This window comes from Meriones unguiculatus, chromosome 11, assembly GCF_030254825.1.
Source record: "Meriones unguiculatus strain TT.TT164.6M chromosome 11, Bangor_MerUng_6.1, whole genome shotgun sequence".
In the NCBI taxonomy this organism is placed as follows: domain Eukaryota; kingdom Metazoa; phylum Chordata; class Mammalia; order Rodentia; family Muridae; genus Meriones; species Meriones unguiculatus.
In genome coordinates this window covers 37,254,813-37,279,822 of record NC_083359.1, presented here as the reverse complement: position 1 = coordinate 37,279,822, position 25,010 = coordinate 37,254,813, and the positions used below count along the sequence as shown (strand labels likewise).

The 25,010-nt window shown below is 55.2% G+C and overlaps 1 protein-coding gene across 1 annotated transcript in view; it reads right to left on the bottom strand.

Moving 5' to 3' along the window:
- Positions 1-16,190, bottom strand: part of Neurl1b (neuralized E3 ubiquitin protein ligase 1B) — a 31,646-nt gene extending 15,456 nt beyond the window's left edge. The window contains exon 1 of the mRNA XM_021635628.2: positions 16,041-16,190. Within this exon, the coding sequence (XP_021491303.1) occupies positions 16,041-16,071 (31 nt within the window). The 5' untranslated portion in view covers positions 16,072-16,190. The remainder of the gene's footprint in view (positions 1-16,040) is intronic.
- Between the last annotated feature and the right edge of the window lie 8,820 nt (positions 16,191-25,010).

Genomic DNA, 25,010 nt, shown 5'->3' with positions numbered 1-25,010 from the left:
GCCCATCTGCAAATGGGTGCAGTAAACTCCCGTTGCTGCTGGAAGGCAGCGTGGATCAAATGCCGACATTTGAGGGGTCGCCTGCTCTCTGTGCTGGTCTCTGAGGCTCCAGAGCCATCTCAGCTTTCCCTCTTCTCTGATGGTCAGAAAGTTAGCTTCTCCAGAACGTACCTTCTGGGGGTTTATTTCTAAGGAGATTTGCTCTGAGGGGCTTTACAGAGAATCTGGCCATTGGTCACGACCCAGGTGGCTCAGAATGGATTGGGAGTCATCTTTCCCCCTTTCTCTTTCCCCCCCAGGGGAGGTGGCAGGTGGGTGGCCATTGCAGGGAGGAGTCCTGCCCTTACTACAGCGGCAGAGGCCATTTTCAAAGCAGGCCACCACAGTACATTCTGAGAAGAATGACAGGCCACTGCGGGGACACGCCTCCCACGCTCAAACCAGCGTACACCGTGCTGTGGTCCTCTCCGGGATGGAGGCAGGGGGTTTGGCTAACCAAACTGATGGGTGGCAGAGCAAGGGAAAATGACAACCATGGCTCCTCTAAAAGCTGGGAGGGGAAGCACCAACCTGCTGAAGACATTGCCAGGCCAAGGAGCAAGACAAAGTCTCTCGTTAGAAAAAAAAAAAAAAAAAAAAAAAACAGAACAAAAAAGCCTCAGGGATTGTAGTTAACCAGCTGCCTAACAAACGTTAAGCAAGGGTCTACTACGTGTCAGACAGCTTGCTAGGTCGTGGGGGTACAACTGTCCTAAGAGAGACAAAGGCCCCCCTGATGAGCTGACAGAGTCCGACAACATATGAAGCACTCTGTGCTGGTTGGGTACACTGCAGAGTACACTGTGTTGAGCTGGAGTGGAGGCCCTGCCCTGGGGTCTTTCGGGGAGACCCCCTCTAATGGGTGACTGGAGAGGAAGCCTAAAGGAAGTGAAGGACTGAGCCATGAGGGTTTAGGGAGGATTCCAGACAGGAACAGCAGTGCAAAGGCCCCCAAGGGAAGAAAGTCACTGATGCGATTAGACAACAGGGGGTCAGTGTGGGGAAGCTGGGGAGCGTGGTCTGGGTGAGCCCAGAGCTGCGGGGAGCGGGCAGGGGGTGGTGCTTACAGATCCTTGCCTTTTCTTTAACAACTCTACCCTGAGGGAGCTTCATTATTGGAAGCTCAGAGCAGAGAGGAAGGCTGCTCTGGACAGCGGGGGCAGGGTAAACTGTAGGGAGAGCTGGATCACAGGGCTCAGATGGGAGAGAGGCCAGCGGGTGGCGAGAAGGGGTCAGAGTCTGGGTGTGTCTTGAAGGCAGAGGAGATAAAAAGGTTAAAAAAAAAAACCCTCGATATATTTGCTTTGAACTTAAACAATACTCAACGAATAGAACCTGCTTTAAAAAGGGTTTTTGTTTTGTTTTGGTTTTGGTTCTTCAGTGTGTATTTGAAGGGGAAGCAGAGTGAAGACGAAAGGGTAGGGTTGTGGCAAGTGTAGGCCCAGGGGCAGGGCTTCCATCACACCCTCCATGCCCAGCAAAGGCCTGGCCAAACCAGCTCCTTTATAAAGGCTAGCTGCTGCCTGCTAGCCTAGAGGCCAGCTATTTCCAGGGGCTAGCTTCTTCTCCAACAGCCTCTTTGCAGATAAGGAAATGGGCTGAGGTCAGTCCAGCTCAGGACATAACCCCCTTTTGTGGACTCTACTAGGCTACCCCAGTGCAGCCAAGCAAATGCCAGGGCCACTATTGCCCAGGGTTCATCAGGCACACCTTCCAGGTCTGGGCTTCAGTAAGACTCCATCCTTCTCCACACACCCTACAGTCTGTCCCATGTACCCGCTGCTGTTCTGCCTGCCCACGATCGTCCCTCCTTGGCCATTACCGAGCCCAGCTATGAGGATGAGTGCACTCAAATCTGGAAGCTGGGGTGCAATCCTGCTGGTTAGCCAGGACAGGCTTTTCCTTAGCCAGCTGGGCAGCCACCTGCATCCAGCAAACATCCAGAGGTCCTGCATTCTCCCTCCCATTCTCACAACGAAGCACCAAGAGTCTGGGCAGGAGGGCTGCCCATCATGAGGCCCTGAACTGACACAAGAGAGTGATAGACTGCTCCTCCCACCGCTCAGCCTTTTCTTTCACCTATTTACCCGCTCGTGCTCTCTGCAGACCCCACACAGTGACTGGCATCTCTCCAGTGTCACAGCTGAATTCACTCCAACAAGGAGCATAATGAAAGCCACCTCATGCCCCAGCACCCAGGACCTGTGGGTGGCAGTGATGTCTACAGCAACGGGTCTTGAAAAATCAGAAGGGAGTGGTGTAGGCAGAGCAGGGATTGGTGGCTGTGGGAAAGCAGGGGACTGTGGTAATGGTGGCTCGGGGTGCCAAGGCAGGGTAGGCACTGCTGTGAAGGGTTGGAACTGTCAGTCTGTATTCTGGGACTCAGTTGGATGGCCCTAAATGACAAGCCAGAGGCTTAACCCAGATGGCATGACTCAAGGTGAGAAGAAGCTGAGCACAGCTGACCAGCCTTTGGCCAGCCAGCACTGCCTGCGGAGAGGCGTGGCTTTAGAGCTGCAGGCACCTTTGCAACCAATGTGATAAGATCTACCGGGAACTACAGGAGTTCAGAGATAAAAATCCCAGCAATCGGGTCGCCCGTGTCAGCAAGCACACGCAGCCTTGGAAAGAGGATGGATTACAGCTTCCGCCAGTGCCCAAAGACCAAGGTCCCCTGCATCTGGCGAATCCTCCAGGAAGCATTAATAGAACCACAGATCAAAGCCTTCAGAGCATCCAAGTGCACCATGACCTTGGGTGACAGAACTTCTCTCCTGGCCTCGTGGCCCTCTGTTTACCAGACTTATCTATTCATCGCAGCCCCTTACCAGCAGCCAGGAGCTTCAGCAGGTGTTTCGGGAGCCCAGTCTGATGCCTTGGGCAGGCGGGCTGACAGACAGCCGGGAAGATGCAGCCTCTGCTACTTTCCCTGCAGACACTACTGTGCTTTCTGACAGTGCTCACCCAAAAGCCCCAGGCCTGACATATTTGTTTAATCTTGATTACACAAGCCAACTTCCTTCAGGGAATGAGGGATAAACACTCTGCTTCCCCAATCCCTGAGGCCAGAGACCTGACGAGAAGCAAAGAAAACCAGAATGATGGTGGAGAAGGCTGATGTGTTCTTGACACAAACTAAAGACACTTAAGATAAAAGGCCAAAAGGTGTCCTGAGCTGCATCCAACACCTGTTCCTCCGGGCCCAGGGACATGGGAGACTCAAGCTAGCAGGACAAGGTTCCCATCGTGGCAGTGGAAAAATGAATTCAATCTCGTCAACAGGGCCAACCAACAGAAAGTTGGGGAAAGAGACGAATCCTTCCAGCCTCCACCCACCTCACAGTCTGTCTCTGTGCTGACCCCCACTCTGTATACTCCATGATGGATGTTTCTCAGCATGACTGCTGTTGGCTCTTAAGAGGACTCCTCACCTGAGGTAGATAAGCTGTCCCCGACTGTGGTAGACCAGCAGGCTCTGGGAAGCCACCACCCACAGTACAGGGCACAAGTGCTAAGGCAGGAGCCCCAGTTTGCCGACTCCTTCTCTGCAGCAGCCCCAGGACTCAGCCGCTTACCACCTATACTAAGGCCCTGTTGGCATGCACCCCATCCTGCCCCGGCTCGGGCCTTCCTGGCACTTCATTGTGGAACGTCACAGCTGCCGGGCTGCAGCCGTGAGCACAGATGTGCCCAGCCGCTGCCACTGGGGCTAAATCCAGACACCATCACCATGAAGTTTTCGGTTAGGATGAGGCTCCCAAACCACATCAGGGAAAAAGCTGAGTCGCGTCCCTTTCCTCACACACGCTGAGGCACCAGTTAGTGAGGCCCTTCTAGGAACCATGAGACCTAGTCAGAGGGAAGGAGGGGGTGATGAATCTCCAGTGGGAGGGGGGCAGAGCTGACCTCCGCAGCCGCCCTTGTGGCTGATGGCAGGGACAGTCTCTGCCTGAACCTCATAGCCAGTAGCTCTGGCCCCACCCAGGGGTTTTTCTAGAGTTTAGCCAGAGGAACCTTGCCTGACACTAAACTACGGCAGATTCAGGGTTGGGGTGGGCAGATGGAGCATCTCCAGTGCCCAGTGCTGGGCAGGCCTCTGAACACTCTTTGGGTGGCTCCTGCTGTGGCACTGGGTTCAGTCTGTGCTACTCATCTGCCTGAGGGCCCCTGAGCAAGTCAAAATGTGGCTTTGCCATCTGCAAATGGTGGGTGACCTTAGATCTCCACCTTGGGGTGGCTGGCATGGGTGATGAGAACATATACAGATGTGTTTCCAAAGTTCTGGCGCTTGTCGGAAAGGCAGTAGATGCCCTCCCTCGAAGCACAGCCAGTGGGCAACCCCTCGCCTTCAACTGGATCACAGTGTGACTCCGGAGAGCGCTGGCCTGTAGCCAGACAGCCTCAGCTTAACCCAGGCACTGTTGTAGATTTGCTGCGTGGCCTCAAAGCTCCACAATTAACATCTCTGAGCCTCAGGCAGACCTAGAAGATTGGCGGAAGTCATGTCTACCTTCTATGGTCATCTGGAGCATGGCAAAAGCTCGCGTGATGTGCACTGCACAGAGGGTGTCCTTTCTTCACTTGGTGCACTAGAGACACAGCTTCTCCCAGAAGGCCCATGGCTTTGACCGGGAAATGGTACCCCAAACCCTTACGTTATCTCCTGTCTTGTCCGCAGAGGCCTATTCTTGGGCCATCTTGTGCCAGGCTCAGGTGTGCTATGTCAATTGGGCCCAATCCTCACAGCGTTGAGTCTTTGAGCTAAGCCAAGCCGAAGAAACAGCACTCTGCCAGGAATGCTGGAAGCCACCACAAGTACTGGTAGCAACCATGACATTCTGGCTTTAGCCAGGAACAGGGGCCGCCTACCTCTAACAAGACAAAGACCTTCGCTGGGGATCCCTACCAGGCTCCTAAGATGTACAAGGTACAGGCCTTCACACTGGAACTCGAAGCTGGAAACAGCCCTGCAGGGTCAGTTTTCATTGCCTTCAATTTCCAACAGGGCAAGGAAAGCGAAGGCGGTGAGGCCGGACTCAGGGCCTCTCTCCCACCTGCCCATCTTCAGGGCAGCTGGCTAAAGGCTTGGGTGAGGATAGGGTGGAGTCACAGGCCTTACTGAGAGTAATGATGAGCCATAGCCAAGAAACACGCCCACACCCCATGCACACAATCTGACATGCAACTTCAGAGGCTTTCCCAGGCTCCTTGGATCATTCGTCCTCTGGCTGTAGACCTTGAATGAGAAAAACCTGGTTCAAGAAATGCTTGCTCAAGTTCAAAACGCAAACCACCTCTACGGGCAGCACAAAACAGCATGGTGTCTGTGTGTGGGAGTGCAGGGCAAAGCTTCAGAGATAAGGAAAAAAAAAAACAAAAAAACAAAAACACGAGGCTTCCCGCCATACCAAAAGGGCAAGGACTTGGGTGTCCTTGGCAGCAGAGGAGACCTTTCCATTGGTGGGTTTGAAGTGGCTAGAAAAGGCCAAACTTGCCCTGGCTCCCCTGCCAAACACAGCAACGGGCGCGCAGGGGACTTTGTTCCTGGCCTCCGAGGCCTGGCTGGCCAGCACCCTGGGTGGACGGGGGCCAGCCCGCGCTGGAAAACGCCACTGGCTGCCTCTCCTTCTGCTCTGCAAACAGCTATCAACAGTCAACAGCTGTGGGGAGCTAGGGGTCCCTCAGGGCTGCTAGGGAGAAAGTCTTGTCTGTTCTCCGGGGCCTGTGAAGTGTAGCAGCCCCCTCAGCTGCGTTGGCTCCCATGGGAGCCCTGGAAAAATGTCAGTTTGCTGTCCCTCCCTGGGCCCCTCGGCCAGGTTAATTCTTGATGAAAGTACCCAGGAAATTCCAGCCTTACAGGCGCCAGCGTCAGGGTTAGGGCCCCAGTGCTGTGAGGGCCAGAGGGAATGTCCCTCATTCCTTCCCCAGTACGTCACTTCCCCCTCCATCTGACAGCTCTGCTGCATCCGCTCTGTGCCAGCGCCTGTGTGGGTTGTGGGGTACATGTCCCAATGAGTCACATACAGGCCTCCCTTGCCACCTCCTTCCCTCCGGGAGGTAGATTTAGAGCTGAAAGCAGCAGGAAGGACACACAGACAAACTGCACAGGGAAGTCAGACAGACAGAAGAAGGGCTGGGGGCTCAGGACAGGCTAGGGAAATGTGTTCAGACAGGGGGAATGGCAGCAGGAAAAGCCTGCAGGGGACAGTAAGCATCCTGCATTGGCAACCTCCGGGGAGTCCAGGGTAGAAGGCAGCCGGAGGGACGCAGCCGAGGTCAAGGGCTACATCACAAAGGGTCTCAAAGGCCAGGCAAAGGAGATCTTCAAGAAAGCCCGGGGGCTGCTGAACAATTTGGAGCCGGACAGTGGATCTGCCTCTCTTGGAGAATAGGGCTCAGACTGCGAACCTTTCTTCCCTGCCCGCTGAAACAGCCCGGTAGGACGCGCACGAGAAAGGCAGCCAAGATTTTGAACATCGCGTCTAACTGCCGCACACTCCTGCCTGGTTCGGCCCCCAAACACCACCAGTGGCGCGTCTCCAGGCAGCCCTGGCAGCTTGATAAGCTGGCTAGAGCTGCCCAGGCCTGTGTTTCCCTCTCTCTTTGCCTTGCACACAACCCCCCACCCCCAACCTGCGTGGTGTCCCGAGCAGAGGCACTGCGCGGGGTGAGCACCTGCAGGTACTCCTAAGAGTTGAGCGTCTGTGCGAACAGACCCACCCATCACCCCACAGGGTGGACGGGGAGCAGAGGCGGAATAAGCTCCCCAGCATGCTCCTCTCCCCAGACTCGCACTGCACAGCGTGCTCGCCCCAGGTCTTTCTAACATCCCAACCTGCGAGGAGAATGCTGCAGATTTAGGCGAGGCCGCCGTGGAGCCTGGCGCAGAGAGGGACTCTGGCTCGGGGAGAAGGCAGGGTGGCAGCGGAGGCCATCAATCAGCTGGTTCGCAGCCTCAAAAAAGGTCACGGTTTGGCGGAACTTGGGATGAACAAAGGCAAAGCTTCTAAAAAAGGAAAGCGGTGGCCATGGGGGAGGGGAGCCCCAATGGCCTGCAACCCTGAGGGGCGCCCGCTGGAAGGCAGATTCCCGGAGCCCAGGCCCACCGCCTGCCCTTGAGACAGAGGTGGCTGCTAGAGGCCCTGTCCCTGAAGAAGAGGGGCTTAGAGAGCTAGAGGAACTGCGTAAGGCCCAGCAGACTCAGGAGGGCTGACAGCGGGGCTCTGAGCAGCCAGCTAAAGCGGGATCATGAGGCTAGAGAGAACACCTAGCACACAGTAGGCCAGGGTGTGCCTGGTTTTGCACCCTAGGCTGGCTCCTCTATTGTCTCACAGGCCTCTGGAGACAGCCTGCTGCTCCAAGAGGTGAAGGCCTGTGCTGGGTCTGTAAGAGCCTCCTTTGTACAGGGTCCTGGCTCTTGGCACCCAATCTATACCTCAAAGGCCATTTCACGGATGGGAAGATCAGAGACGGAGAGGGGCTGGCCAGGACACAGGTAACCCACGCTTTCGTGAGGGCCCACACTTGTTTCCGTGGGCCAGGGAAGGAGATGTTGGGTGTGACAGGGCAACCTGGTCCTAATTTCTCGTTCCGATAGCTTTAGGAGTGCAGCTCCTTTGCCTCCGAGAATGAGGGCCACGCACGGAGTCTCGCCGTGCACACCGCTCTGCCTTCCACCTATCTTTGATTTGCAAACCCTGAGGAGGAGGGGGATGCCATCGCTACTCTCATCCTATGATAACGAGGGGATGGAAGCTCAGCTCGGGGAGCTGGCTTGCCCAAGGACACAGAGCGTAGAGGACAGAGGCTTGAACGAAGCGCTTCCTCCAAGTCCAGGGTTCTTTCAAACATCTCTCTTGGGATCCTTGCCAAAGTCCAGCTGTAATTGCTTTGAGACCCTGGGCCGGTCTCCAGCCCTCGGTGCCCCAGTCTGATGAATGGAAGATGTGGGGCAAGGTGATGCAGAGCGCCCCTGTTCTGAGAGCAACGGCCCCGTCTTCCAGGATGGAGTCCTACGCCATGACCCAGCACATGGAAATTCCACTCCGCCATCTCCTGCCCTTGAACACCAAGAACCTTGAGGGAAAGGAAGCTAGCTCTCCTGTGGCCCAAGGAACGGCTGTCTGCAGTGGAAAGTTACTGAGCGCAGTTTTGGAGGCGCAAGGTGGAGCGTGTGCCTACCCATCTCATAAATCCATCATCCCAGGGGGCCAAGGGGAAGCAAACACATGCCCAAGGGCTATAACTGTGGTATAAACGGGGTGGTGTCGAGGGTGTAAACAGAATGCCCCGGGCACCGTGCCAGCCCACAGCCAGATGCCCCCACCCATTCACTTCCCCAAATGGCTTACTCATTAAAGAGTTCCCCCACCAGTAGGAGGCAAGGTCTGAGGTAGAGTGCTACTAGGCCAGCAGAGTCCCCGTGAGAAGAAGGAATGAGGAAGGATTAGGGTGCTTCACAGGTGTCCTGGGTCAAGGTCTCAGAACACGCTCACAAGCACCTGCCTTTGAGCTGAATTACAGAGAGGCTGGCTGGATTAGCGGATGCACGTAGCCTCCCGTCACCTCAGTGTCCACACCTGTAAAACTAGGTCTAACCCCTGCAAACTACGAGGAAAACATAAGTGCAAGGCTGGGAGGGTCATAGAAGGCGTTCAGGCTCACCAGGGAATCCATTCCCAAGACTCCACAGGAGACTGTCCGCCCAGAATCCATGATATATGGCTACGCTGAGCTACTCTTCGCACTGGGGTCCCTGACATGTGTAAGTCCTTCAGCACTAAACTCTGTCTCTCTGGACACTGCAGACCTCTGCCCACGCTGCCCTGCCCATGTGTGAAGGTAGCCCACAGGTCCTGGAGGCCCCAAGTTGTCCAATTGGGATACATCCAATTGGATAGCAAGGGCCTCCTTTTAGCTGTGCTGTCCAGAAAGCCCCAGGACAGCGGCTGTCCCCTGACTGGCTTTGGTAAGGGCTGAAGTTATATAGATCAGACATGGGGGATTCTCAGGCAGGTTTCCACGGTGAACCCACAGCCCACCTGGGCCACACCCAACCCACCACGCCTGCAGGTGGGATTGAGGACAACCAACCAAAGAACGCAGCACTGCTAGGTGTTAACCTGCAGGGGGCGCCCTGCAGTCCCCCAGAGCATTCCTGCCCCCCAACCTGGAGAAGCTGTGTGCCCCGGGTTGAGGGACTGTCTCCTCAGTTTCTGTTACATGTGGCTATCAGCAGAGGCCGTTAGGGCCTGTGCTGAGGGTTAAACAACTGTCCTGGCTTAGAATAGCGCTTGGCACAGGCAGGCTGCGGGACGCACATTTGCAGTTTTTACTCTCCTTGTCTGTCTCCTTTGAGAGCACCTGATCCTGGCTCAGCATGGCTGGGTGCATTCACACACTAAGGTGCCAGGCAAGCACTCTCCTGGTCCAGAGTGTGGCACAGCCGGATTGGAAGAATCATCACTTCGGAGCTCCGGGAGGGGGTGAGGCTTGGAAGATGGTGCTACCTGGCTGGCTGAAGGACAGGCAGGACATGGATGCAGGTGGACAATCAGGGACCCTGGCCTGTGACATGTCAGTGACAGCCAGCAGGGGTGGGCTGCTCTTGCCTGACATGCAGAGCACGTCCGCTTTGCCCACTGTGCTCAGGTGAGCAAATGTGGGACTGTGGTGAGTGGCAGCCTCGGCCTGGGTGTGCAGGTCCCCCTGGGCAGGCACCTTGCACCCTCAAAGAGACCAATGCATAGCCACGCCCACCTTTGTGGATACAGAGCCAAGGGTTCTGGGTGGGGATGTTTTGCCACAGGCAATTGGGATAGGGATGAGTCACCTTCAGATGACAGAGAAGGTGTGTCCCGGGATGCTTAGGATGAGGACAAGGGACATGGTCACTTGACGACCCACAAAGGCTCCTGAGGGCAGGCCTGGGGTTGGGGTTGGGTTGGTCACCTGCCACTTCCCAGCCACCTGACCCAGGGCAGGTTTCAATACTGTTCTGAGTCTGTTTCCTCGTCTCGCCCCTTAACCTCTGCTTCAAATGCTCCCACTGTTAGCCTTCCTCTATTTCACTCCCGCAAAACACAGCACTAAATACAGACAGGAAGTGAGGAGGATTTCTGCCAACGGAGGATTAAATAGCCTGGCCTTGGCCCTGCTGGGGAAGCTAGCGAGTAGATTGCACCCCACCTGTAAGACACTCCCACTATCTCCACCCCTCCTGTCACCACAGTAGTACTGGCCCCCTGAGCTCTTCAGCTCTGCTCCTATCTTCTCCCCCGACTTGGGGTCTTTGACCTTGAGCGCCCTGCCCTCATCAGCTGTTCCCACTTTCCTGGCAAAGTTCCTCCTTCCCTGGGTAGAGTATGCCTCCTCCAGGAAGTGCTCCTTGTATCTTCCTCCCACCTCCTCTGTCACTCCCATCGCCACTGTGTCCCTGCTAAAACCCAGCCCCCTAAAGCCAGGCTATGGTCCTTGTTCCAGCTGAGTGAGCCAACTGCCCAGTGGGGCATCTTTCTCTCTTGAAAGCAGGTGTTCTGGAAAGGGCCTAAGAGCAGTATCTCCAATGTCCCCAAAGGGAATCCTCCAATCCAGTCCTGGATATGAGGCTGAAAGTGACCCGTCACCTGCCAGCCAGTCCGTAGAGTCCCCAGGGGCAGGACTGGGAAGGTCTCTCCCCAGGGACAGCCATGGTCACGGTGTTGTCTTGCTTACTGCTCCCAGCATCCTACTGAATTCCCCTCCCCTGCCTGGGACCCGCCCCTCATGTCCCCACTTCATGCTGAGGATCCGGGCTTCAGGGTGGCCTTATTCTAAGGTCTGGGCTCCAGGCCCTGCCCTCACCTCCCCTGTAGCCTCTGTCAACAAAAGCCATGTCCATCAGAGAGATACATCTAGCCTGTCACATGGATATGAACCCAGGGTGGTGGCTGACACCCTGGCATTTAGGGAGCAGGGGCAGAAGGACTGCTGGGTTCAAGGCCAGGCTAGACCATACAGAGTGAGACCCCGTTTCTGAAGAATCCTCTTGGGCTGCAGAGATGGCTCAGGGTTTAAGAGCCATCATCACTACTCTTGCAGAGGGCCAGTGTTTGGTTCCTAGCACCAGGAATGGATGTGAGGCTGAAAATTTTGTATAACTTCAGAGCCAAGGGATCTGAATGTTGTTCTGGCCTCTGCAGACACTTCACACATGTGCTACACACACACACATGTACACACACACACACACACACACACACACAAGAGCATGCACACTCCCACTTACAAACAGGTAAATAAAACAAATCTTTACTGCTGGACGGATTGCTCAGCATGTAAGAGCACTTGCTGCTCTTCTAGGGGACCCGAGTTTGGTTCCCAGCACACACACCAGATAGTTTACAACCACAATAACTCAGTTCCAGGGAATCTAACACCTCTAACCTCTCTGAGGACACCTGCACTTAGGTGAACAACCTCACACACATAATTAAAATAATAAGAGTCGCTTTTAAAAATAATCCTTTTATAACAAGTGCATGCCAGTACCCTTTCTATGCCGTATCACTAACGAGCATGAAGGAGCTGGAGCTGACCCACAGCAGACAGGCACTTTGGTGACCCCACTTGGTTTGGCCATGGGGTGGCATTAAGTTGGTCCTACTCTATGGGAGCATGCTGCCCTTCTGGCTGTGGCACTCAGGCCTGCACCCCAAGCCTGGCACATGACAGGTGTCGGTGGCCACAGAACAGAGTAACCAAGCCACAAAGCCACAGGAGATCCTAAGGGCAAGCAGACAGTCAGCTGGACTTCTTTTCAGAGGTATCCTCTTCCAGGAAGCCTTCCCCATCCCCCACAGTGGGGGAGGGACAGAATGGAAGCAGAGGGGATGGAACAGAAGTCCAACTGGTCCGTCCAGACCACAGACCACTTCTCCAATGTTCACTCACACAGGACAGACCCCAGTTCCTCTCCCTACCTCCACCGTCTTCATAGCTCAGCGCACAGCATCCTTAGAGCACCAAGGGATCTTGCCCAGCCTTTCTGAGAACTAGTTGGCAGCATGCAGGTCTCAGGGCAGTTGAAGGAGCTGCTGTGGCTTTCAGAGGCTCAGCTCAGATACAAGTGACATTCTACTGACCTGAGTGGGACAGGAGGACATATGGCCAAGAGGACAAAGAAAGCTCAACTCAGCTCCAAACTGCAGCTGAGAGGAGAGGGCGTGAAGAGGAAAGCGACTGTCACTTGTTGGCCTTTGGCTGGCTACTGAAGGGTGACCAAGACTGCTACCCTCCCAGGGACTGACAAAGTGATGTTTCTGGGACACCGGCAGCTCCTTGCTCTAGGAACACCACCTCAGTGATCAGACAGGATGCTGTGAAGCGGAGCAGCCAATCAGCTTTGGGGCTTTGCCCAGGTTTGCTTTGTCTGGGAGAATCTTGTTCTGGTGTGCCTTGTTTAAGATGGTCTTGTCTAGGAGGGCCCTGTCTGAGGCTGATGAGGAGAGGGGCTTTGTGGAAAGAGTCTTCTAAGGCAGGTGTGAGTACACCCTTTCTAGACTTAGCATCTGCAAGCTATGGAGTAGGTTAGGAAGCCTAAGCCAGCCAGTCAGTCAGTCAGTCTGTCTATGTGTGTGTCTTTCTCTCTCTCTCTCCTCCTGGGTATAGTGCCCTTGACCTCTCTGAGCCTCCATTTGTTGCCTGTGAAATCAAAGATAGCCCTTTTGAACACACACAGTGAAGGGCTGGCCTGGCCTGCCTGTGTCGCCCAGGGCAGACTCAGCATATCTCCTCAAACAAGACTCCCAGACACTGAAAGCCATTGGCTTGGCCAAGCATTGGCCAACTTAATGATTAAACCCAGTCTATAGTTTGAATTCAGCATCTCCTCCAATCAGTGCTGTGGGTAAACACAGCCAGGGCTGTGAACCCCAGAGGTGCACAGGGAAGGGTCTAGAACGTGCCGGTTGGGAGAAAAGGAGAGACTGCTTCCTCCCACCCACCCCCTCCTGGAGTGATGCCCTCCCCCATTTTACCTGTTTATTTTCCCCTTATAAAACCCAGCGGAAGGCCAGTGAAGTGAGGAGAACGAGACTGTGTGGCCTTAGGAACCTGATGGATCTCAGTCAGCTAAGTCCCAGCTTGGTTGATGCCTGTGTGAGCTGGACTTAGCCAGTCCGTGTCCCCTCCTCTAAACTGGAGGGGACTAATACCCTACATTGCAGGGTGGAGCTGGAAAGGGAGGCTGTAGCACACAGTAGGAGCTCAGCGGACGCAAGGTCTCCTGCTGACCCTTGCCCTCTCCTGGGTCAAGGCTATGCACCAAAGTATGTCGGTGCAGCTTGAGAGAGCTGCCAAGGAGGTTACTGATGCCAACCAAAGGGCAATTCCCTTTCTTTGGCATTTCCTTATTGTGCCCCATACCATGCCATGTGCGAGGTGGAATGCCCAATAAACATTATCTAAACCACGGGGGCACTTAATAAATGTTATCTAAGCCTTCCTTGAGAGGAGAATGTCTGTCAGGAAGAAGAGGACTTTGGAGCTAAATAAACCTGGATTTCAACTCTGGCGCTGCCAACTAGAGGAGCCGTGTAGGCAAGGACCAGTCATTTGACCTCCCAAGCCTTCCCGTTTCATCCATTAAATGGGAGTGATGGGGCAGCTGTGCAGGGTGGCCGGGAGAATGAAACTCTTGGTTCACTCACCAACCATCCAAACATCTCCTGTGTTTCAGCCCCTACCCCAGATACTCAGCATACAGCAGTCACCTAAAACACACACGTGTCACACAGTGACATACGCCCAGGAGAACCCCAAAGCTAAGGAAGGGCCAGGGAGGGAACCAACAATGTCAAGACCCAGTATGGAGCAGAGGCCTGAGGGAAGGAAGTGGGAGCCACTGGGAGGTCAGAGAGGGAGACTCTAGACAGCCCGAAGGGAGTGGAGCAGCCTTAACACGCATGCTCGGCGTGTGACTGCAGCCACGCATGCAGGGAGCCTGGCACGGGATGCAGGTGCTCGGCAAATGCCAGTCCTCTATTTCTAGTCCTGTGCAATGAACCCCACTCACGTGTGCCTTCCCCGAGCAGGAAAGCACAGGCTTCCTCAGGGCAAGCCTGAGCCAAGCATTCCTTCAGCCAAAGATGCAGGCTCCATTTGCGCTCCACCACCCGGTTCTGAGCCTGCGCCAGGCACTAGGCTCTGGGACGGGCAAGCCAGGGAACACGCTGATCAAGGCATGGGCCCTGTCCTCACGGAACCCCATGGAGAGTCACAGCAAGATGCAGCGACAGGGCGGCACAGTCATGTGAACAAGCAGTCCTAGGAGGGTGTCCCGGCAACAGAGCAGAGCAGAGCTGCGGAAGGACTCCCGGGAAAGGTGACCACAGAACCGGATGTCAAGACACTGACCGGACAGGGAAGACTGGTCCAGGGTATAAAGCTTCAAGAAGCTGACGGCAGCCAGATCTGAGAACAACATACAGCTCTTCACCTTCTTGGCACCTGCTAGCTGATGTCCCCCCTCTCCCTCTCCCTTGGTGCAAGCATTAGTCCCTCAAACGGTAGGAGGCTCACACACTTAGATACCACGGGGGGAGGGGGGTGACGACCCGCCTTGACCCTGAGCCCCCAGCCTAGAGTGCTCCACCCACAGAGCCGAGGGGAAGGACCACTGCATCAGTCTCCACGTGTGGCCACCTGGTGAGGCTGCCTGTCCCTTCCCTTACTCCAAGTGTGACCCACAGGTGGCAGAATAGCTTTCTGAAAAACCAACCGGAATAGCACAGACATTCTGAATTAAGAACGTGAGCACGGAGTGGTGTCTCTCTCGGTCCTGGCCTCCCGTGGCTGACATCCCTCATGAGACCTCAGGACCCTCGGGATTGGTGGCTGGGTCTCCCCATCCTAGCAATAGCCGTGTTGCCACTCTTATCTCGTACAGAGCCGGGTTCTAAATGTCAGCAGATGACCTGTCAGCTGGGACTCCACCTGGCTGACAGTAGTGAAAGCGGCTCAGCGGGCTTCTTAGTACAAGGGGCCGTCTCCTTCCCCAGCAGCCCTTGGGCCTCAGGCTGGCACTATGCAGACAGTCCCTTCCAGGGGAGGAGACAACTCTGTTCGGATAACTGCTGTGGGGGTGTCAGAGAAGAGATGGGGTGCCCGCCCGGCTGCACTAAATCTGACCTACAGCCAACTCGCTTCTCCTCTGAACCACCCTCCTCCAACACACACACACTCAGCCTTTCCCGGAGGATGCTGAGACCGACCAGCTTTATGGCCAAACACTTCCGAAGACTTGGGGCCGTGGGGGGCGGGGCAGACAGGGCCCATGCCGTCTCCCACCACTGCCATTATCTGCTCACGTCTCCTGCTGTGAGCTCTAACTTCTTCGTGTGTAAAACCGGGGTGCATTTCCCTAGGAGGACGCTTCTTTGCAGACAGGCAGTGACACAGCCTGGGCGAGCTGACCTGTTCCACCGTCGCTAGGTATTTTCAGCGAGGCGTGGCGTCCCCGGCCTCCGCGCACACACGCACGCCCAACGCCCCTCGCCCACCGCCTTTCTCCGCTCTGGGAAATTCTAGGGCGCTTTTTAACTAGGGGGCGATGCGCTCCGCGGCAGCGGCTCAGATGGGGCTGGACAGCCCCCAGCTGAGCGGACACCGGGAGGGAGGCGATGCCAAGAAGTAGCACGTGCGGCGGGGGCGCCCGCGGGCCGCGCCAGGAGACCCAGGACACCCGGCGTCCCGCAGCCCCCCTGGGGGTTCGGGCCAGGGGAAGCCCCGATGGCCCCCCGGCTCGATCCTCAGCGACCTCGGGCTGGAACAAAGGCGCAGGGCGCACGGCCGAGGCCGGGAGGGTCGGGGGGGGGGGGGTGTCCGCACGGCCCCGCAGGGGTGAGGCTCGGGGGATCGGGGGCCGGCAGCCAGGCTCTCCCGTGCACCCGGGCTCGGCGGCTGGGGCGGCTCGGGGAAGACCGAGCGCTCCGCGCCACCTCGGGGCGCGGCTCCGGGCGTACCTGGGAGGGTCCGGTGCACCGTGTTGCCCATCGCTGCTCCGAGAGTCGTGGCGCCGGGGGAAGGGGGGACTAGCTGGGCGGACCGGGGGCCGCGGCCAGGCTGCGGGGCATCGCCGCCGCACCGGCGACCGGCTGGCGGCAGCTGAGCGGTGCGGGCGGCGGCGGGAGGAGGCGGAGCCACCGGCCGGGGCGCGCCCGCCCCGCCCCGCCCCCGCGCCCGCCGCCAACCGTGCCGGGGCGGGGCCGCCGCCGCCAGCCGCGTCTTTTGAAAGTTTGCACCGGGCAGCTCGCCGGAGGGGCGGGGCTGGCCTCCCGCCCTCGCCGTTCCCGCGCGGGCCGCCCGGGTTCGTTCTGCCCCTCGGGAGGGGCCAGCGGGAGCCGAGGCTTCCTCCGGGCCCTGGGGCCACTCTGGGTGGTGCCCGGCGCCTCCAGGGGCGAGGCGCACCCTTGCAGGTCAGGCCGGACAGTGTCAAGGGCTCCGTGACAGTCCAGCCAGGGTGAGCTGGGGAGGGGTGGGGACTTCTCCGTCCCCTGGGCCACCTACTTAGGAGGGAAGACTTCGGTGGTGTGTAAGGGAGGCGGGGGAGGAGGCCGGTCATTAGCTCACTGTCCCTCCTTCATCGCCTTGGGTTGAGCCCCAGGTGCAGTCCCTGCTCTCCAGGAAGAGACGGGAAAGATTAGCAATTAAGATCACGTAGCGATCAAAGCCAGCGATAACACTGAGAGCGTCCCGGCAGCGCTGGTTGGGGGTTATGTGTGAGGTGGGGAGAGTCGGGGTGGCCAGCATTCCCCACCGCATAGGTCTTTCCTTAGCACCTGTCCAGCCTTAGCTACTTTCCTGTACTGAAGCCAGGGAGCTAGTGTCCTTCCTAGTCCCAGTTCGCAGGCTGAAACACCGCGATGGGGGAGGGGTGATGGGTTGTCTAAGGAGACCCCGTCCCTCACTGTTGCTTTCGGGCTCTAGATCCCATACTCTGTCCTCCCATTGCCTTAGGGTTATTGCCCCCACAACACAGACAGGGAAACTGAGGCTCACTGAGTGGAAGAGACCCTGAAACATAGCTCCCAGCTGCCGAGGGCAAGTTCCCCTTGAGGCTGTGTGGATAAAACCTGGTGCACAGCGGAGAGCCTCCCCGTCTGCTTCTCAGCTCTCCACCTCCAGGAAGCCATATCCAGGGCCGCTCTGTGCTGAGTTCCTAATTCTCAATTACAAGTGCTCTCAGTTATTTAGAATTTCACCCCAAACTCTGGTGGGCAAAGGTGCTTTAGCAGGATGGGCCTCCACTCTCTGCGAGCCTGGGGTACTTAAAGAGGTCACCATTGCTATAAAAGGAATTGAGGAATTTCACTCAGATAAAAGGACTCAAGGCAAAAGGACTTCGTGGCGGCACCAGCCTTTTAAAGGTCACTTTCAGAGCCCTCCAGCAAGTGGCTGTGTTGTCATGGAGGCTCACCTGTAGCCACTGAACCCCCGCCCCAACCCCCCACCGGCCTGAGTGGGTGGGGGTGCACTGCCCAAGTGGCACACATAGATTTGCAAGGCTGAGATTGAACGCCTCAACCCCCCGGAGAAGATGCGCTTTGGGGAAATGCCACCTCCTCCATGAGGGCACAGTGACAAGTCATACAGAAAAGAATTGGGATCAAAGAATTTCTTGAGGGTCCAGAGTTCTGAATTAGCGTGTTAAGCAACGTGAGTTTAAAACGTGGATGTGCAAATAGGATAATAAATTAACCCTTTAATCGGACGTCTGACTGTCCCTCTTCCCTTCATGTTCGTTTTTTGGACAATTTAGATCTACATGCATGGGCTCTTGGGAAGAATGGAGGTTGCCCTTCTGCCTGGAGTCTGGATAGATTCTAGACTGTCTTATATTTGGGTATGTATGGTAATTGCTCACTCACTGAGGTCCCTCTGCACCTTGTCCTGTCCTTCAGCTCTGCCCTCACCCCTCACAGCAGGTGCTGCCTTCTTGTCCTTCCCGGGGACACATTCCCCTCTGGCTCCCCACACAGAGCTGGCCCCACTCGGTGCCCACTGCATAAGATGTCTACAGAGAGGCCTGGCTCTGACTGGGAGAAGACAGAAAAGGAGGAAGAAGGGAGAGGAAGAAAAGAGCCTCGAGAGAAGGAGCCGCAGTGACAGTAGGCCCACCTCATCTAGAGTGACAGGTGCAGGCAAAAGTAAGCAAACACAAGAAGCAGTTGCATTAAAACACGAACCAAGGGTGCGGCCACCCAGCCCTGAGAAGAAAACGAAGCTGTTGAGTGAGGGTGGGGACAGTGGCTTGGGCCAGTAGGGAGACCCCTGTAGTGGGACGGGAGAAGCAACTAGAAACAGTGCTGTGAGAGCTTCCAGGTTCCACGGGGTTCCAGAAGCCACTGAGTGGCAGGAGTGCACAATGGTGGGCCCTCTAGAGTCCCGGGCTAGCAAAACCCCAGAGAGTATTCCCTTGATCCATGCTGATCTTCTACAGCCCTGCTTCTCTAGTCGCTACCAATCTAGCTCCTCCACAGGGCCCGCTGAGAAAGCATGGAACCTCCCTCTGCATGGGGTAGGAGATCCGGGACCAGACCTAGGGCAGAAGCATGAAAGGATGGGAGGGATGTGGGGCCCTGGTCATGTGCTGTGCCTGGGGCTTTCTGACCACAGATGCATCCCATGACCCTCTCCTGCCTCTCCAGACAGTGGGATCATGCCACACCAAACAAGACAGCTTGTAAATCCATCTATAGACACAGAACCACAGAAAGTGGAGTCCCTTGCCTCAGGCATTCAGATGCTAAATGGAGTGGGGATGGGTACCCAGGTCGGACCAGCTCCAGTGTGCCTCAAGAGTGAGAAAAGACAAGGGCCAGGGCACAGGGGCTTAGGAAAGCAGGTGGCAGGTCAGAAATATTCCCACAGCACCCAGACGACAGGGCAGGTGGGGTACCATCAGGCTTTGGCCACAGCCTCCAGTCTAGCTGCTCTTGGATTTCAGCACACAGCCGCCTGCCCCGCCCACTGCAGAGATGCCACCTTCCTCTGGCACCAGCCACTCAAGGGTTGCAGGCCCTGCGAGTGAGCGTCACTCTAGTTATACGCTGCCAGGAACCTCTAGAACAGTGGCAGTGGGAGGCTGGGCCTGGCTCTTCTGTGGGGCCAGCTCTGACAGAACCAGCCTTGGTAGCAGTCGGTACACCTGCAAAGACTAACCTGAGCCGGGGATGCCTACCGAAGACGCATCCCCCAGCTCAGGAAGCTGGAAGCCAGGCTGCAGTTTACAGGGCTGCTTGAAAGTTGCCACAGGAAGGTTGCAGGAGGGCCGAGAGATCCTGGTGGGCTTGGGCTCCAGAGCAAAGCTCTTATCATGTAACGCCAAGGGATTTATCTCTGAGACAGAGTGCTTGCCTGACACTCACGAGGCTCTGGATTTGGTCCTCAGCACAGAAGGAAAAGCCTCAATTTGCAAACCTCGGGGTCATAACCACTCATTTTATCAACTGCTGTGTACAAGGCTACTGGGTAGCAGGTTCCTGGCAGCACTGTCTGCGTCCTCACCACCACCAGCCAAGGTGACCATGGATGTCCCAGGAGAGGAAACAGACTGGGAGATGAGGTGTCAGGCTTACCCTGGGGGGAGGAGGTAGAACTCAGAGGGTTCTCATTTCTCTATAGAGGAGGAAGCAGGCTCAGAGTGCTGAAGTCACCCACCACAGTGCTAAACAAAGCGCCAGGGGGTCTGAATGTCTCCGGGTTCAGGATTCATTCCTGCTGTACTGCCTTCAATGAGCAAGTCACTTCTACATTGCACAGAGCCCAGCAGCTACATACCTGGCAGCCAAGGGGAAAAGGGAAAGAAGCCTTGTGCCATGGTTTTCCCTGTTTACCTACAGATGCATGTTTGGGTCTGAAGATAGTTGTAGCAGGAGTTTATCTAAGGGCCACAAGAAGATTATTCTTACCCAAAGACATATTAACCATGTTCAGATGGATGTAGACACCAAGGAAAGGTAACCCAGGCTGAGTGAGTCCCGGGCCCTCCAAGGCCCTTTGCATATGCCAAGATTGCAGTAGTGGAAGGAGGTAGCTCTGCCAAGGTGTCTACTTCTCTACGTAAGAGTTAAAGCCCAGCACATGTGGGTAGCTCACCTGTGGTCATACAGGAAGAGATACTGAGCATCTGGGCTTGGTCCTGTTAATCCCCAGGACAACTCTTGCAGTGATGTAAGAAAAAGAACCCAGTTGACGATTTGCTTCCAATGGCCCCATCTTTGCCCCTCGTCTCCTTCAGCAAGGCAGGGTCTATTATCATGTCTGCTCTCTGTTGGGACGCTCAGATAGGGGAAGAAACTTATCTAAGGTCACTTAGCCAGCTGTGGCACAAGGAGGCCTGGGACTCACCCGGTCCGACCGCAGAGGCTGTGCTTTCTTGCTTTTGGCCCACAAGTGGCTGGGAGTTTGCCGAGGGGCCAGCCAGCCTACTGGAGCAGCCAGCGTCCTGATGGCTCTCTGGAGTTGCAGAAAACTGGCCCCGGGGATACAGACTTTTGAAGAAAACTAGAACAAAGGGTTGTGTGGCACTTAAGAGCCCAACTTCAAACACAGCTTTCCCCTGACTGACTGGCAGACCCCAGGTGGGTCACATGCCCCTGTCTGCCTTGTTTCTGGGTCTGTGCTGTGGACATGCCCAGGGTGCACATGCCTCTCGGCACTGTGGGAGTGGATCATCAGCCAGCCACAGGAGCCAAGACACGGGAAGCAGCCGGTGTGTGCACTCAGGATGCAGCCACCCCTCGGCTCATCACTGTGTGCCTGCTTGCTGAAGCACCCTCCGTCGAGCGGTCCAGATTGGTCAAGCGGGATGCTCGGACTTCTCGTTCTGCTGTCTTCTGGCTGGGTAATTGGCCAGGTCATTTTGGGGCTCTGGGACTACATCCCCATGAACAGGAGGCTGTTCCTGTGTTGCAGCAAGATCACCCACTTCATCAAACAGCAGTTCCCTCTATCAACACTGCTAAGAGGAATCCAAATGGGCCAAAATAAATGGAGGGGCACATGCTATTCACGGCCTGGCTGGCTCAGTGTTTTAAAGAAGTCAGCTTCAGGCTGACTGACAGATCCAAAGCACACAACCCTAACAAAGTTCTGACAGGCAGGCATGCATGCTTGTGTGTGAAAACAGATTCTATTTTTCAGAAAAACAGTAGAAATGGAAGGATAAAAGACAGCTACTTACAATGAAGAAGAGGAGGAGGCAGAAGAATGAGATGGGAGAAGTTTCTTCAGTGGATACCTTTTGGTTTTGTGCTGTTTTAATTTTCTTTTAATTAGCATACAAGGTAACAGTTTTCATAATGGCGTTTCTATACCTGCTTTGCTCAGGTTGAGCCTCCCCCACCCAACTCCATCTCCTCCTTGTCGCCCTTCTCTCCCTCCTCCATGTCTGAAGCCTTCTCTAGCCTTACTGGATATTAATGCCAACACTAAGACTAACTAAAACAGTGTGGCATTGTGTGTGGATAAATGGCCAGACCTGTTGGACAGAAGACAGAAGACAGACACAAACAGTCGTGTGGTTTATGCCAAGCACAGGATAAAGACAGTCTTTAATGACTAGCGTTGGTCCAGCTGGCTGTCCATATAGGAACAGAATCCTGCCCCACACTGTCACAACAATGGTGGCAGAAGGATCTAGGTTAAAGGAGAACACCGACACAGAGGAATATCTTCAGAGGCAGAGGGCAGGTCAGTATATAGGCTTGGACAAAGCTTCAAATTCACACCCCAACGCCTCAGAAACTGGGCCTGGGGCACACCCGTAAAACCAGGGCCAGCACTTGGGAGGTGGAGGCAAGAAGAGCAGAGGTTCAAGGTCATCCTTGACCGTACGTGGAGTTTGAGATCAGCCTGGGCCACATGAGACCCTACCCTGCCCACTCACAAAAACGAGAGACATGCGCGTGGGCACAAGACAAATATCTTCGCGTTCTGCGCTGCACAGACCTGCAATCCCACATCCAGGTGTCTACGACATCAGGAGTTCAAAAACAACGCCAGTAAAACCAAACAGTTCGTCCACAGAAGAAAAACGTAAGCTGGGCATGGCGGTGCAGGTCTCTAGCCCCAGCACTAGGGCGCCTGAAGCAGAAGAATGCCACAAGTTCAAGACCAGCCTAGGTTACACGAGTCCTTGTCCCCAAATACCCACTCCCCAAAGTCTTATTGTTCGTGTGACATTAAGGAACAAAAAGCAACATGACCAAGGGTTGTGGAGGCTCCATGTATGAACTGTCGTACAAACATGAGTTTGGAACCCCAGAGCCCGTGTGAAAGGTGAGCTTGGCAGCAGGTGCCTGTGACCTCCACACTGGTGTACGTAGGAGGTCAGGTTCAGGTTCAGTGAGAGACTGTCTCAAAAAGTAAAGTGGCGAGATTGAGGAAAGGCACCCAACATTGACCTCTAGGTTCCAATTTGTGTACACCCAGACCGATAAGTATATAACACACGGGGATAGAGGTGAGGTGTGGGGGGGGGGGGCGCCGTTTAATGAAATGTAAAAGGGGGTAAAGTCCAGATATTTCACAAGAATATTTTAGTGGACAATGGCCATGAACTCTTTCTATCTAGTGTCTACTTACACCTACCTAGCTCACATTTCTACTTATCTGTCTCTTTGTAGATAATCTATTTAGCAGTATCTGCTGTATCGAAGCCTAAAATCCCCATGATGCAGCAGTTACAATGACCACTCCCACACAGCCACTCTCTGGGTCAAGCCAGGCTGACAGAACAGACCGCATGGAGTGAGGAGGAGTGTGGCATCAGGTGGTGGCCACTTGTGCATGGATGGTATGGTGGCCAAGGCCAGGCCAAGGGGGCTTGTGGGAGCTGGGAAGTTTGTTGCCTTCTAGAGAAACCTCAGAGCCATACGTTGCAAGCTCTCTTGAGCTGTGGTGTCTCTGTGCTGAATTCCACAGTGAAAATACTCCGAGAGTAAGGACTCCCCTGGCAGCAAACCTGACAACTGCCAGAGAAGTGCAAGGGGGTCTCACAGAGCTGAGCTGAGGAGAGCTGCCCCAAGCTGCATGGTCCTCTTGGCTGGCACCTTCTGGGCCAGGGTGCAAGGCAGAGTGCTGCTGCAGAGGACTTTCCTGTGAAGAAACAGAATCCAAGCCTTGGGGGCTCATCCCTGTGTGTGTGTGTGTGTGTGTGTGTGTGTGTGTGTGTGTGTGTGTGACACACTTCTGGGAAGCTGCTCAGGAGACTCCTCACATTCATGTTGAGGGGTTTGTTCATATCCTGCTGTAAACATGTGTGTCAGGAGTGGTTTCCCCAAGTCTCAGGGGGCTACAGGACCCCAAAGACTGACAAGTGAGAGGAGGTGGCTACAGGGAACTCCAGGGCCAGACAGCCTGGCAAAGGTGGCAGCTGTGCTTGTTGCAGACTGTTGTAGACAGCAGTCAGGGTCTGCCAGGGCGGCGGGGCCACCGTGAGAGTGGGAACGGAGGCAGAGCCACCTTGAGGCCCTGGAGTTGGTGGGAAGAATCCTTTGAGCAACAGGTGGCCCAGGGGTGCAGCAGAAAGCAAAGAAAGACGTATCCCGGTCTCCCACTGCTTGAGGCTACCCTCTTGAAAAGACCCAACAAAGTAGCCTTCTCTGCTATAGCAGCTGCCTTGAGAGGCCCATCCCTGTCCACTTCTCCTCTGATTGCCACAGACTCCCAGTGACATGGGACTGTCCGCATCAGGTGAGGGGCAGGAGGGGGAGGTGGAAGGCTAGCCCATCATTTGGCCAGGGAACAGACACTGACAGGGAAACGCTGTGCAGCAGGAGGAAGAAACACTCTGTCCCTTATAACTCTTTTAAGAAAATTGTCAATACAGAGACAGTCCCTGTTCCTATTACCAGGGAGCACACTTGGAGACTGAGCTGCCATGGGCTACATCTGTATAGGGGTTCTAGGTTATCTCCATGCATGGTCCTTGGTTGGAGTATCAGTCTCAGAAAAGACCCCTTTGCCCAGATTTTTTTTGTTCTGTTCCTCTCCTTGTGGAGTAACTGTCCCCTCCAGATCTTTCTATCTCCCCCTTCTTTCCTAAGATTCCCTGCACTCTGCCCAAAGTTTGGCTATGAGTCTCAGCGTCTGCTTTGATACCCTGCTGGGTAGGGCCGTCTGTGGTAGGCTCCTGTCCTGTCCTCGGTTTTCATCTTCTTCCGATGTCCATCCCATTTGCCTTTCTGAATGAGGATTGATCATCTTACCCAGGGTCCTCCTTCTTGCTTAGCTTCTTTAGGTGTACCGATTTTAGCATGATTATCCTATATTTTATGTCTAATATCCACTTCTAAGTGAGTATATACTGTGTGTGTCTTTCTGCTTCTGGGATACCTCACTCAGGATGATCTTTCTCTGACATGAACTCAGTGGCCGGCTCTTTGATCACCTCCCCCTGAGTTGGGGGTAGCCTTACCAGGCCACAGAGGAAGACAGTGCAACCAGCCCTGATGAGACCTGATAGGCTAGGGTCAGAGGGAAGGGGAGGAGGACCTCCCCTATCAATGGACTTGGGGAGGGGCATGGGAGGAGATGAGGGAGGGAGGGTAGGATTAGGAGGGGACGAGGGAGGGTGCTACAGCTGGGATACAAATGGTGAGAGCCTGTACCACCATGCCCGGCTCTCACAGGTATTCCTATGAAAAGAACAATTCAGAAAATAATAAGCTGTAATTAATAAAACAATTAATTAAAAAAGAAAATTGTCAATACAAAGGGGAGTAGGTATACACACACACACACACACACACACCCAGGCAGGGAATGAGGGAGGAGGGGGGAAAGGAAGGAGGGCTCTAGAGAAAAGAGCAGAAGTTTGACATACAATGGGGGGAGGGGTTGTGCCTCACTGAGTAACTGTGGACAAATCCCTTACCTCTTTGGGCCTCATTTCCACATGTGCTAAATGGAGCTAGGAATAATGGTAC